Raw genomic sequence first — 14,580 nt, 5'->3', positions numbered from 1 at the left:
TTTTCAAAGGCCTTTGACATGGTTGATCACAGTGTTTTATTAAGTAAACTCAATAACCTAGGGATTCGCGGAGTTCCTTTCTCATGGTTCGGCTCTTATCTCTCTGGTAGAGTACAGAGTGTGAGACTGGGCGGGGTGACTTCACATCCCCTACCTGTCCGGAGGGGCGTCCCACAGGGCTCTGTTCTTGGTCCAATACTTTTTCTCCTTTATATTAATGATTTGATTACGGACCTGGGCCCATCAGTGCACCCAGTACTTTTTGCTGACGATAGCAACTTTTTCATCACCGGTCCTAATTTACCATCCGTCGTCACCTCTACTCAAACCCTTCTGAATAGAGTACAGGAGTGGTGTCTCGTTAACTGCATGACCATTAACAGCAAGAAAAGTCAGGTGGTATTATTTCAAACCCCTTACAAAAAAAATGAAGTTCAGCCAGCACTTGGCCTAAAATATTCTACCAATCTCCTCCCGCAGGTCGAAGTTGCCAAGTTTCTTGGTGTCCACATAGACTCCTGCCTATCATTTGCAACACATGTGTCCTATGTTAGAGCCATAATTTTGCGACAGGTAAGTATAATTAATCGTGTGAATTATTTTCTTCCTCTCGATATCCTTGTCACCCTTTATTATTCTTTTATTTACCCATATATCTCATACTGCGGATCTGTATGGGGCAATACTTATCCTTCAGTTACCAATAAATTAAAATCTGCTCAAAACCGTGCCGTCAAAGCAGTTTTTCGGTTGCCACGACTATATCCCACCAAGGACTTGTACTCCGATTTTGGTATTATCCCTTTTGAACAAATCATCAAAAAGTTAAATCTATCCCTTGCATATTCCGCTTACCATAAAAATCTTCCTCCCCACTTATTAACTTATTTTAATAGTAATAATTCTGAAGGCCACTGTCTCCGTTCATCCAACCGTTCCTTCATTGTCCCCAGGTGTATCTCTAGTTCCGCACAGCGATCCCCAATTTATAAATCTATAATTCAATGGAATGTAATACCCTCCAGTGTCGAGCTATCCACAAGTTTTCGGACGCTATATAATAATGTACTAAAATCTTGATATTATATTTCTCTAAATGTTTGTTCAATTTGCTTTAATTACCCTTGTTTTCTCTTTTTTTTTCTTTTTTTTTTCTTCTCTCTCTTTTTCATTTACAATTTTTTGTTGTTTTGGTCCTTAACAAGTTCGCTTCTAGGATCTTTATTATTATTGTTGTTATGTGTTTTCTTTTCTTTTTGAATAAATTGATAAAATTGATAATTGAACCAAGGGCAAATCTCTAGCATTTTTATTGGGGGTAAGGGGGCAAGAAAAAGGATTTATATCTGGAGTCAAGGGGCATGGGATATATAATAATTCCTTTCTCCACATTATTGGGAAAGCGACTGCCCCCTTGCCCCACCCCCAAACGACGCCCCTGCCTGGAACCCAGCATAACCTCTAAAAAGATTTTCAAAGGGTGTTGGAAATACCCAAAGAAAGTATATTTTGAAGCCACAATTTTATGATTTTTTAAAGGCAGGAGGCTCCTCTACATAACCTTGCCTCAGGGCAATTTCACCTTCTACCTCCCCTCTGTATAGCTAAGGATGTGAATGCGCTATTCCATTTTATTCTCGAAATCACTACCCATCATCATCCATTCTGTTAAAATTAGTTTTCAAAATTAAGAGCATTTTTTCTAATTTGAATATTTCCCTCTAAGTGGAAAATGTATAAGAGTGCCACCCTGCTTCTTTCTCCATATTGACCAGAAGAATTCTTCACAACAATTGGAAAATAAGGACATTAGAAAGTACATTTTGAGATTTCACGCTAGCCTCACTCTCCACCGAGTGATCGTTACGGTCCCTTCAAAGTTTTGTGCATGTAAACAGTATGCACAATCACATGTGTACACACAAACATACAAATTATACACATATAAAACATACAAAGTATACACAAACGAATAAGTCTCAAATGAAGCAGTTCATTCGAATGAAGCTCTGAAGTTGTTATCTGTTTCAATCCTTTATCTTATTAAGTAAAAAAAACAAGTTTTTTTAACTGAAAGTTAAGAATGACATTAAATCTTAAAACGAACAGAAATGACTCCGTATATGTTCCTTCCTCAATGCCCGGCTCTTTACGCTAAAGTTGTTTACTGTTTTAAAAAGTAGAGTCGAGAGAAAGAGTCAAACTTTAGCGTAAAGAGTGGGGCGTTGAGGATGAAAAGCCCCTTTCATATACGGAGTAATTTCTGTTCGTTTTAAGTTTTAATATTTTCCCCTATTTTCTAAAATAAGGCAAATTTTTTCAGGCTCTTAACTTTTGATTGTTATAATTAAACCTGATGAAACTTATATATAATGGCACTAAAATGCCATTCTTTTGATGTAACTATTGGTATCAAAATTCCGTTTTTTAGAGTTTTGGTTACTATTGAGGCGGGTTGCTCCTTACTACAATTCGTTACCACGAACTGTTTGATACATAGGCCTAATTTGTTTGTTTTAGGACGGAATGAGTCACCTTAAGGGGTGATGAAAGAGGTTATATGCAAAAATTTGAATGCGATAATGTTTAACAATCTTAACTGATCGGTAGCCTCAGAACGTGTGTTCTTTTCTATTCTGGCCAAACTGTCTGAATGTGGCATTTCACTTGGGTGCAATCTAATCTGTTACAAAAAACTGAAACGCAGCGGCCAAAATTTGTGTTAAAATAAAATCCCTAAAATTACTTTATTTCTGGTTCGATGCACAAGCACTTGAAACACAAACAGATATCTCATATCTGGGACACTAAACGCTAGAATCTAGTTTCCAGGGTTCTTAGATACATTGAATTTGATTACGTAGTCTTCATCAAGATGATATTTTTAGAAGAGCCTTTATTCCCCTTCTAAAATTATACAACTGCTTTCTTAATAAGTTTTGATAGGTAACTCTAATCTTAATAAAATTTAAGAATATTAAATAAACATTAAAATTGAATTCTTTTGATGAATATACTGTTTCCGAAATTCCTGCTCTTAGAACTCCAACATCAGCCATAATGGTCACTCTATGTGGTTTGTTTCGTTTTATTAAAATAGAATAAACATTTAATTGTAAGCTCATATAGGCTTTTATTCCTTGTGCTGTATGATTTAAAGAGTAATTACTATGTAAATGTAAGAACTTATTTAAATAGCGCCTATTTAAATTAATAGCGCCAGTAGCAGAAACCATTGTATTGTTTGCAATAAAAGATCGCTGCAATATCCTCTCCTCTTTTATGTCTTTTTTTCACGTTTTCAACTATCCCTTTTTGAAACAAAATAATCCTGCAATGCGAATTGACGTCTTTTGGATTACCGTAGTCAAAAACACTAAATTGTCTGTGATAAAATATTTAACCATAGACAGGATTTTTGGAATAGTTTGAATTTGTCCTGCCATATCAACTACATCATTAATAACCCTGAAATTGGTGATATAAATGAAACGCAATCCGATAAGTAGTGTCTAGAAAAAGACCGGTTTTTAAAACTGAGTACTTAATTGAGGACCTTTTGTTAGGAACATGCACATAATTTTTTGTGTTTTTTGTGTGGGGGGTAGTTAAATTTTATTCACTTGTTTAATTCGATTAAGAAGTGCCCAGAAACCCAGGAAACTTTACGCCCTCGAGAGGGTATAAATTTTTGTTGAATTTATAATCGCTTACTAGTTCTTTGGGCGGCTAACCCACAAAACAAACTTTTACCATATACCTTTTCCTCTTTTTCATTTTTCAAATCATCTCAATTTGAAATAAAGTGCATAGCGATTTACAATACTAAGTTAGAAGCGTCGTTTCTAAAGGAATTCGGATAAATAGATTTTGGCTTGGACTCTACAGAAAGTCCTGGATAGTCGCCATAAAATGGAATGTTGGCGACACCTCGCGGCAAAGATATCCTTAAACGATTTCAACCTGACACAGAACGAGAAAGAATATAAATATTTTATGACAACCGGCCTCTCTATAAAAAAAAGAAATGGCAATCTATTTCCTTTATAACTAAATTCAAATCCATTTGACAATTCATCATTGAGATAAATTAATAAGATAAAGTATTTCAAACGAAACTAATAGTAAGGTTAAAACTTAAAACGAATAGTTTTCATCCTATGTGTAAGAGGGGTTACTTCTTACCTTGACCCCTCACTAAGTACGCTAATTTGTTACTTTTGGTACATCGAGTATCCCATAATATGTTAAAGCTTCAGTGTAAGAAGCGGAGTGTCTAAGGGGGTAAACGCGAAACCCCCTCTTCTTGTGTAAAAAAATATGCGTTTGCCTTATGCTTTAATGTCGTACCTCACTGCCTTTGAAAAAAAGCTTTGTTTATTCAAATTTCCTTCCTCTTTATGTCACTTTCAGGGTTACCCTTGACCTGAGGGGGAACATCCTCTTTTTAGGACCCTTGCTACTATTTATCCACAGTTTCGGCGCCTAGGCAATGACAATTTCGTCTATTCAAACTTAATTTTTTAAACAAACTTTGGCAGGGGGGGGGGACTAGAATTTCAGAGACTAACTTCCATATCATAATGCAAAATAAATTTCAAGGCTGGGGTTCTTTGGACACATCTTGGTCTTAGGGGTTGTCCCACCACTCCTACCTCTGTTCACGAAAGCTTCCAAATATATCCTCTTATTTCACGCCCAGTATAATTTTGTAATATGCAAACTTATTCTTTACAAATCCATGTTGCTTGCTTAGTCCAAATAAGTAGTTCTAAGAAAGGAGGACCACTCGCCCATGGGGCTGGGGATGGGTTACACTTAAACCTCTTATTAGTATGAAGGATAGATCACGAACGTTGGTCAATTTGGACTTCGAAATTGACTTTGAACTTCAAATTCTGAGAGGGGCAAAGGGTTCACTTGTTATTTTCTTTCTTCATTTGAATAGTAAAACAACTTTTTCATTCGTTGCTTCGCATTATTATGCAAAATATATTAAACTACTTTCTCAGATTTCAAACCGATAAAGTCTACTACTACTACTAATACTACATCCTAGTCTATTCAAGACCTCTTCAAGTCTTCCCAAAAAGCTCCCGTTTCCATTAAATTTTCTCTTACTACACCCTCCTACCCTATTCTGGACGGCCCACTTTTCGTTTGACCCTACATGGTTTTGTCGCCATTTCAAGTCTGTAATAAAATTCATAAAAAAGCGACATTTCAAGCTTATTCTTGACCAAAACTTTCGAATATCAATCGAATAATCTATGATATTGAACTCTCAGTAAAAAGCTACCGTACCAATAAAGATTGAAATTTAAAACGCAAGTTTGATAACAATATATGGTATCGAAAGAATCTCTATTTTACACTGATTTAAAACCTAAAATTTGTTCAAAATAGTAAAAAGATACAATCTATAGGGAGATTATAAAAACGCTTAGATCAAATCATAAATATTAAACATTTTTCTTGGGAGGGAATAGACCCTTGGCCTCTGCTGCGTACAGTCAATTTAGAAATATAAAAAATTCTATAAGTAATTTTTAGCTAATAACTATTTGTGCTACTGTTCAACCTATATCTATTTAGGATGCAAAGAAGAGGGTATATTAAGCATTTCACCTCCTCCCTTGAAGTTGAAATATATGCAAAAAAAGCCAGATTTTTGAATATATGGGTAAGATACAAAAATTATGGAAAACAAAGCGCGTCTTCAACCATTACTTCATTCTCTCTCCAAATCCCTTCCCCTCTGGAAAAAAAAACTCTTTTGGGTGCCATTGTTCTCTACTGTATTCTCAGCAGTTCGTTATAACGAGCTATAGGCAAGGAGTGACTCGGCTGAATAGTGAAGGAACAACTTGAAAAGCAGAACTTTCAAACAGTTCGTGGTAACGAGCTGTAGTAACGAGCGACCCGGCTCAATAGTAACCAAAACTCTAAAAAATTGAATTTTGATATCAATAGCTACATCAAAAGAATCGTATTTTAATGCTCATTTTAAATATATAAGTTTCATCAAGTTTAGTCTTACCCATCAAAAGTTACGAGCCTGATAAAATTTGCCTTATTTAGGAAAATAGGGGGAAACATCCCCTAAAAGTCGTAGGATGTTAACAAAAATGACACCATCAGATTCAGCGTATCACAGAACCCTGCTGTAGAAGTTTCAAGCTCCTATCTACAAAAATGTGGAATTTTGTATTTTTTGCCAGAAGACAAATCACGGGTGCGTGTTTATTTGTTTTTTTTTTTTTTTTTTTTTTTTTTTTTTTTCCCCAGGGGTCATCGTATCGACCAAGTGGTCCTAGAATGTTGCAAGAGGGCTCATTCTAACAGAAATAAAAAGTTCTAGTGCCCTTTTTAAGTGACAAAAAAAATTGGAGGGCTTATAGGCCCCCTCCCACGCTCATTTTTTTCCCAAAGTCAACGGATCAAAATTTTGAGATAGCCATTTTGTTCAGCATAGTCGAAAAACATAATAACTATGTCTTTGGGGATGACTTACTCCCCCACAATCCCTGGGGGAGGGGCTGCAAGTTACAAACTTTGACCAGTGTTTACATACAGTAATGGTTATTGGGAAGTGTACAGACGTTTTCAGGTGGATTTTATTTTGTTTTGGGGTGGGGCTGAGGAGAGGGGGCTATTTTGGAGGATCTTTCCTTCGAGGAATCAATCATGGGGGAAGAAAAATTCAATGAAAAGGGCGCAGGATTCTCTAGCATTACTATAAGAAAACAATGAAAAATAAACATGAAAACGTTTTTTCAAATGAAAGGAAGAAGTAGCATTGAAACTTAAAACGAACAGAGATTATTACGTATATGAGGGGTTCTAAAAATACTTTAGCATAAAGAGCGAGGTATTTAGGAGGAGATAAATACCTTACTCTTTATGCTAAAGTATTTTTAGTAATTTCAACTATTTATTCTACGGCCTTTCTGATTCAGGGGTCATTCTTAAAGAATTGGGACAAAACTTACGATTTAGTGTAAAGAGCGAGGTATTAACGAGGGTACAAACCCCCTCGTATACATAATAAAAATATAAGGTTATGAAAGTTTGTTACGTAAGTTAATTCTTAAGTTACGTATATTTTTTACTAATAAAAACGTTCGTTAAAAATTAAAAGTTCTAGTTGCATTTTTAAGTAACCGAAAAATTGGAGGGCAACTAGGCCTCCTTCTCCACCCCTTATTTCTCAAAATCGTCTGATCAAAACTAAGAGAAAGCCATTTAGCCAAAAAAAGAATTAATATAAAAATTTCATTTTAATAATTTATGTGCGGAGAGCCAAAACCAAACATGCATTAATTCAAAAACGTTCAGAAATTAAATAAAAAAAACTAATTTTTTTAGCTGAAAGTAAGGAGCGACATTAAAACTTAAAACGAACAGAAATTACTACGTATATAAAATGAGTTGTCCCCTCCGCAATCCCTCGCTCTTTACGCTAAAGTTTGACTCTTTGCCACAATTCTACTTTTTAAAACAATTAAAAGCTTTAGCGTAAAGAGCGAGGGATTGCGGAGGGGACAACTCATTTCATATACGGAGTAATTTCTGTTCGTTTTAAGTTTTAATGTCGCTCCTTACTTTCAGCTAAAAAAATTAGTCTTTTTATTTAATAATATCAATAGATACACCAAAGCATAGACTTTTTATGCTAATTCTAAATATATAAGACTCACTAAGTTTGATCTTGCTCATCCAAACCTAAGAGCCTGAAAAAAATTGCCTGATTTTCGAAGAAGGGGGGAACACCATCAAAACTTTTCCGGGGGTGTCAAAAGACACCTCGCTCTTTACGCTAAGTTTTTTAGTACTTTTAAAAAAGCTTCCTACTGTTCTAATTAAACGTCCCTTGCATTTCAGGAGTGGTTCTTAAAGAATTGGGACAAAATATAAACATTAGCGTAAAGAGCGAAGTGTTGATAGAGGGCAATCTCCTTCATACATTTAATAATAATTTCTTTTCGTTTTAGGTTTTTATGTTGCTCCTTACTTTCAGTTGAAAATGAACACTTTTCAAATGTTCCGTTGAAAAAACAGAATTGTCATCTGGACAATTTAATTCCGGTGAAAATTTACCCCGGAAAACTACCCTTAACAGCTCCACGCACAAAATTAAGACGGAAAAGAGAAAGCAAGACATTTAAAAATAATTTTTATAGGAATTCTGGCAAATTCCTCCAGTGTATAATTTTCTTTGGCAAGTTTACCTCCTGGATACTTCCCTCCCCACAGAAAATCCCCCCGTAGGCATCCCCCCTACCAGAAAATGTATATGTACTTCACAATAACAAATACCACGTGTAAAAAATGAGCAAATTTTAAGACTTAAAGACCTTTCCCCAAGAGCTGTGGGGGAGGAGGTCAGGTTATACTGAAAGCCATAGTGTTTGGGCCTTTCAACTAGGATGAACGATACGGCTATCCCAAAATTTTGATCAGACTATTTTTGGAAAAGGGGGGCGGTGGAGGGGGCCTAGCTGCCTTCCAATCTATTTGATCACTTAAAAAGGGTACTAGGACTTCTGATTTTCGTTCGAGTGAGCCCTCTTCCGATATTTTAGGACCACAGGGTTGATACAAAAGAAAAAAAAGAAAAAAAACAACTAATAAACGTACATCCGTGATCTTTCTTCTGGCAAAAATACAAAATTCCACATTTTGTAGATAGGAGCTTGAAACCACTACAGTAGGGTTTTCTGATACCCTAAATCTGATGGTGTAATTTTCATTAAGATTCTAATACTTTCAGGGGGCTCTCTCCCTTTTTGAAAATAATGCAAATTTTCTCAGGATTGTAGCCTTTAATCGACAAGACTAAAGCTAATGAAACTTATAAATTTAAAATCAGCATAATAAGTCAATTCTTTTGATATATCAATTTGTATCAAAGTTCAGTTTTTAGAGTCTCGGTTAATATTGAGTCGGGTGTCTCCTTAAATACAGTTCGTTACCACTAACTGTTTGATCTTTGGACTATTTTTGAACAAATGGCCATTACAAAATTTCTGTCGGATGTATTTTTGGAAAATATGATGGGGGGGGTGTGGCTGCCCCTGATCACTTTGAATATTAAAAAGGGCACTAGAACATCCGATTTCCGTACCAATGAGTCCCCTCTAGACTTTATGCGACCAACCATTCTGTAAAAACCTTATATACCCTCAGGGTATAGCTTTTAGCACTTGCGCTAAGGGCTGTGAGGAAGGGGAGGTTCCATCCTCAAATACCTAGTTTTCAGACCTCCTAAACTATGCTAAACAAAATGAAAATCTTAAAATTTCGACTAGTTTTGTTTCAGAAATCGATAGTTGTGGGGGAGGATTGTTGCCCCTCAGTCACTTTTGACTAGTAAAAAGGCCTCTTCCAATTTCCAATCTTTTTCGAAGCTTTTCCGACAACAAGAGTTCATCTCAAAATTTCTATAAAATACATTTCGGGAAAATACAAGGTGTGGGGGATATCCGCCCTCCGATTACTTTGAAACTTAAAAAGGTCACTAAAACAATCTTATAAAAAATCCAATGATCCACCCCCCCCCCCCTCCGTAGTTCATACAACCACACTTTCTATACAAACCTTATATGCCCAAGCCATAACTTACAACCCTTGCCCTGGGGGCTTTTGGGGGGCTGTCATCCATGATGACATGGCTTCCGGATATTTTAACTACGCTGACATCTCAAAATTTTGATTCAATCTGTTCGGGGAAATGGTGGGAGGGAAGCTGGTTGCCATCCAGTCACTTTCCAATATTAAAAAGGGCACTAGCTTTTTCAATTTCTCCAATCGAAGAGCCGTTTTTGAAGTTTCTAAAACAACTCCTTCAATACGATGTAATCTGGTCTAAAGAAAATCAGGCAAGAAAACAAATAAGGGGGGATATAAAAACAAGTTTTACTGGATAAGCATAATAAGAAGTGCACAGAAATTCGGAAAACGGATTTCAGTGGAGAGAGGGACCCTAAGCCCCTCTCAGTAAAACTGGCACAACCTTAGCCGTTCGGTATTTTTTTTCTTTTTATTAAGTTAAAAAACTCCAAAAAAGAAGTTTCTAAAGAAAATTAAAGAACCATATTAAATTTAGGACCAGAAATAAATTTATGCTCAAAATGACCGGAAATTACTGTTAAAGAATAATTAAAACCTAATACAAACAGAAATTAAAATAAATGCTTATGTCAAACATAAAGATCGGATTATTATTGTTATTCATTAGGAAAAAAACTTTCCAAAAAAGAATTTTTTCAAAGAAAATTAAAGAGCCATATTAAATTTAAGACCAGCAAAAATAAATTTCTGTAATAATTCAAACTCAAAATGACGAAAAATTATTATTAAAGATTACTGGTAAATGCTGGTATAGATGAATCAATAAATCTTAAAGCAAGTAAAATTAAATTGAAAGGTCAACTCAATCTTAAAACGAACAAAAGTGGCTACTAACAGGGCTTTGGCTGCTGCCCTTTTCCCCCACCCCTACCCCTAGAAGTTTTAAAGTCTATTCCGTCTTTTGTCTTTCATTGAAAATTATATGTATTTTGAACATGGTGATTTAGTTTTGAAAATCTAGACGACGAATAAAAAATAGATCCATATAATAATCGAGACAACTGGAAAGAACCAATGAAAAGAAACTGTGTTTTTAATATATAACGATATCAATTCCTGGAAAGCTCTGCAATTAGCGATTTCATTTAACTGTTTTTATTATATATGAAAAAAAGGTTAAAATGTATTTGTTGTTTTGTTTAGGGGAGGAGGGAATAGTTCAAAACCTTCATTTTAAAGTCAGTCCACTCTGACAATTATGCATCTGTCTGTAGTAACTAGAGAATAATTTAACTACACAGTAATTTAACATATAATTATATTTATTCCCGGAAATCTCACCAATTAATGATTTTATTATAGTACTCTTCTTATTCTAAAAATGGTTATAATATAATAATTACATGGTAATTTAAGCCCAAAAAGGACCAAAACGCTGTCGAACAAAAATTCTGAATGAGATAGTCATTCGATTTAGAACTATCAAAAAAACTGTATATTGAGTATTCAGTTCCAGAGGCCACAACGCAATGAAAAAAGTATAGCTGATAGCTATAAATTTAATTTTAGCTACTTAATTTTGGGAGTCCTTTAAAATTTATTTATCAGAGATTAGTCTAGTTTAATCCGGATGCTTCTGTTTGTAGTAATTACGAAGCTTTTTCAGCCCAGACAGGGTCAATACGAACGAAAATTTCAAGAAAACCAATTGATTTAAGATTATGGAAAAACTCTATGTTGAGCTTTTCAGTTTCAGAGGCCATAATATGTCTACTTTGGAGGGTATAATATACCTTAAGGATTTTGGCTGAAAGCAAGCAATTCAATTTTAGTTACTTAACTTCGGTACTCCTTCAAACCTTATTTTTCTAAGTTTATTTTCGTTTGAACTTGCTGTTCCTTTTTATAGTAATTTTGAGAGATAGTATGCTCTATAAGTGCTATGGCTCCCCAATTTATCTACTTGGGAAATTTTTGTAAATTTTGGCCAACTGTCTTGGGCTAAACAGAAAGCAGGTCGTACTTGGTTGGGGTGGGAGGATTTCGTAAGAAAGACTTGAGGGAAATGGGAACTTCCTGTGAGGATACAAAGAGGGAGGCTTGGAATATGTAGGGATGGAGGAGAAGTGCGCCAAGCTATATTGGCTGAGGCGTTTTTGTGCTGTGGTGAGATTTTAGTAGTAGTAGAATCTATGTTGTTCCAAGACTCTGAATGTACATAGAAAACATTCTGGAAGTCTAAGATGTTGCTTTTTTAAGCATTAATGGGAGATGTTATACTCAATAAACGGTTTGGTTGCCCAAATATTTCTACTGGAGGAATTTGTGAACTGAATGAACATTGTTCCAGGACTCCAAATGTGCATGAAAAGCATTTTGTAGTTCTGTGAAAAAAACAAATTTAATAAATATATTTCTTTCACAGTTAGTATGGACCAGAGAAAACGATCCAAGTCTAGGGTCTTAGGGAATTCAAAAAGGGTAAATACACAGGGGGTGTGCAAACGAATGGTACTTGATCCTTTTCCCTCTCTTTCCCGCTAAGTTTTTACAACATTTTTACGTTTCTTATATACATTTTTTACGTTTATTGATTGGAGCCCCCCCCACCCTCGATTGAACTCCCAGAACTTGTGCTTGTACTCACATAAAATGGTTGCCCATCAAAACCAAACACAGTATGGTGTCCAGTGAGTTAAAAAAAAACAAGCCAAAACTATTTAGCCTATCATTTCGATTATCCCAGCCCATAATAAGACCCTTAATAACATTCAGCTTTAAGACTTTTATTTTTGAACTTCAAATTCTCAGACATATGATTTTGTTTCAAATTTAGATGACCAGTGTAACTAATTTAAAGGGTCGAATTTAATTTCCCTTCAGCTCACAGTTGTCTTACCTAGGCCATGTATAGATCCCAGATACTTCAAATCCATAGTGCCAAGAGCCTGCATATTCACCCTGTCCTTTAGGGCCTGTGCAAACACCATGTCCGTGGGCTTTCCCATCCTCCCAACCACCACAATATGTTCCCCCATCGTCAAAATCAAATCTGCCCCCATGAACTTGTCGTGAGCCAACTGTGGCTATGGACATGGTGGGCTGTGGCGACGGCTGCATTATTCCAGACTGCTATACATTCCAAAAACAGTTTAACTTATGAGGAATCTTTAGAACTGAAGAGATCTATTGCTGTGTATTACAAGAGTTCCAGATATAACCGCTATTAGGTATCTCCGAGAAGTACGCAGGCGTATTTGCCCGATATAACGCTTGGAACTTCCTGAGCTTTACCTCTCCGAGGGATGTCATGGCCAGACTTGAGTAAAAGGTGATCACATTAAGATATTTTTTTTCAAACACGAGGCGGTGAGATTCCTCGAATCTTACAAAACTGTGGACTACCCCTGAGACTAAAACAAATCTTGCATTCATGAGTGAATGATACTAATGCGAAACTGAGTGCATTAAAAATGGACCGGAGTCGGTAAGGTGATGAAATATCTGGATGGAATTCATTTTGATCAACATGTTTTTAAATACTAATAGGAAAAAAATCGGATAACAGAAAAATTTGGTGGCTTAAAAGAGTGTCAGACTCGTACAAAAGGATTTATGTATGGAGGTTTATCAGGGGGTTAGGGTATATGAAAGTATGAGGACAACAGATCCGTTATAGAGATAGTTTAGGTAACGGTACTTGTCTGTTATAGTGCCTATGTTGTAGCACTTAGGAATATAGTAGCTAAGTAGAAAGTAAAACCTGTTCCTCTGACGCTCATTCCTAATGGATTATCACAAAATATGATGAAAATATATTTATTAGCAAATTTTGCCTATAAATTTGCACATAAGCGGGGGGGGGATAAAGTATAGAAGGTTTCCATGCAAAATGTGTTAGGTACAATTACTCTGCCTGTTATGAAGTAAGAATAGTTTTCTAACTTCACACTGTCCAAATACTTTACTCCTACCCCGTAATGTGTTAATATATAGCCCAAATTATATATTTTCCATCTATTCTGTCCCTTGTCTGTATTTGTCGTACCTTAAGCTAAAAAAATTACGAAAAAATTGGTTCTACTTAGCTTCTACACACATAGGCGCTATAACATAGGCGCTGAAATAGACAAAAACCTAGGGAACTATGCAAAAATTTAGAAATCTTGAATTTGTGGAGGGTGGAGGCCCATTTCCCCCAGGCATATACCGAAGGAAAATGCTTAAGCAAGAGAAAACATTACTAGACTCAATGCCCCTGATATATATATATATATATATATATATATATATATATATATATATATATATATATATATATATATATATATATATATATATATATATATATATATATATATATATATATATATATATATATATATATATATATTTATATATACATATATATATATATATATATATATATATATATATATATATATATATATATATATATATATATATATATATATATATATATATTTATATATACATATATATATATATATATATATATATATATATATATATATATATATATATATATATATATATATATATATATATATATATATATATATATATATATATATATATATATATATATATATTCATATGAACCGAAAGCTCAATAGTAGAATATAATGTATGCACAGTAAAAGGCAACGATAGTCCAAAAGGAGAGAAAAACTGAACAATTTACTCTCGATGTGATATTGCTACACCAGTTCTCTTCGTTACTTTAAATCATGATGATTTCTTATTAACGATAGCTGGTGACACCATGTCTAGCAATTGCCAATCTCAAAATAAAAATGTGTGGCAATGAAATGTAAGGATGACTTATTCTTATAGTAGCCAAAAATCTAAAATATAAGAGTTTTCATAATAATATATTCGTCAAATGGATCGTCTTTTGTGGTGACTTTATCTTACGCATCTGAAGTTACGAGTCTGAGAAAATTTGCCAAATTTTCCAAAACAGGGCAAACGTTCTACAACGGG

The 14,580-nt window shown here is 34.8% G+C and overlaps 1 protein-coding gene across 2 annotated transcripts in view; it reads right to left on the bottom strand.

The window, feature by feature from the left end:
- The window catches only part of LOC136034974 (junctophilin-1-like), a 195,957-nt gene extending 183,190 nt beyond the window's left edge, over positions 1-12,767 (bottom strand). For both annotated transcript variants that reach the window (XM_065716536.1, XM_065716537.1), the window contains exon 1: positions 12,473-12,767. In XM_065716536.1, the coding sequence (XP_065572608.1) occupies positions 12,473-12,693 (221 nt within the window). In that variant the 5' untranslated portion in view covers positions 12,694-12,767. The remainder of the gene's footprint in view (positions 1-12,472) is intronic.
- Positions 12,768-14,580: the final 1,813 nt, after the last annotated feature.

This window comes from Artemia franciscana, chromosome 13 (genome assembly GCF_032884065.1).
Source record: "Artemia franciscana chromosome 13, ASM3288406v1, whole genome shotgun sequence".
NCBI lineage: Eukaryota > Metazoa > Arthropoda > Branchiopoda > Anostraca > Artemiidae > Artemia > Artemia franciscana.
The sequence above is the reverse complement of the archived record's forward strand: the minus strand, read 5'-3'. Positions and strand labels throughout refer to the sequence as shown.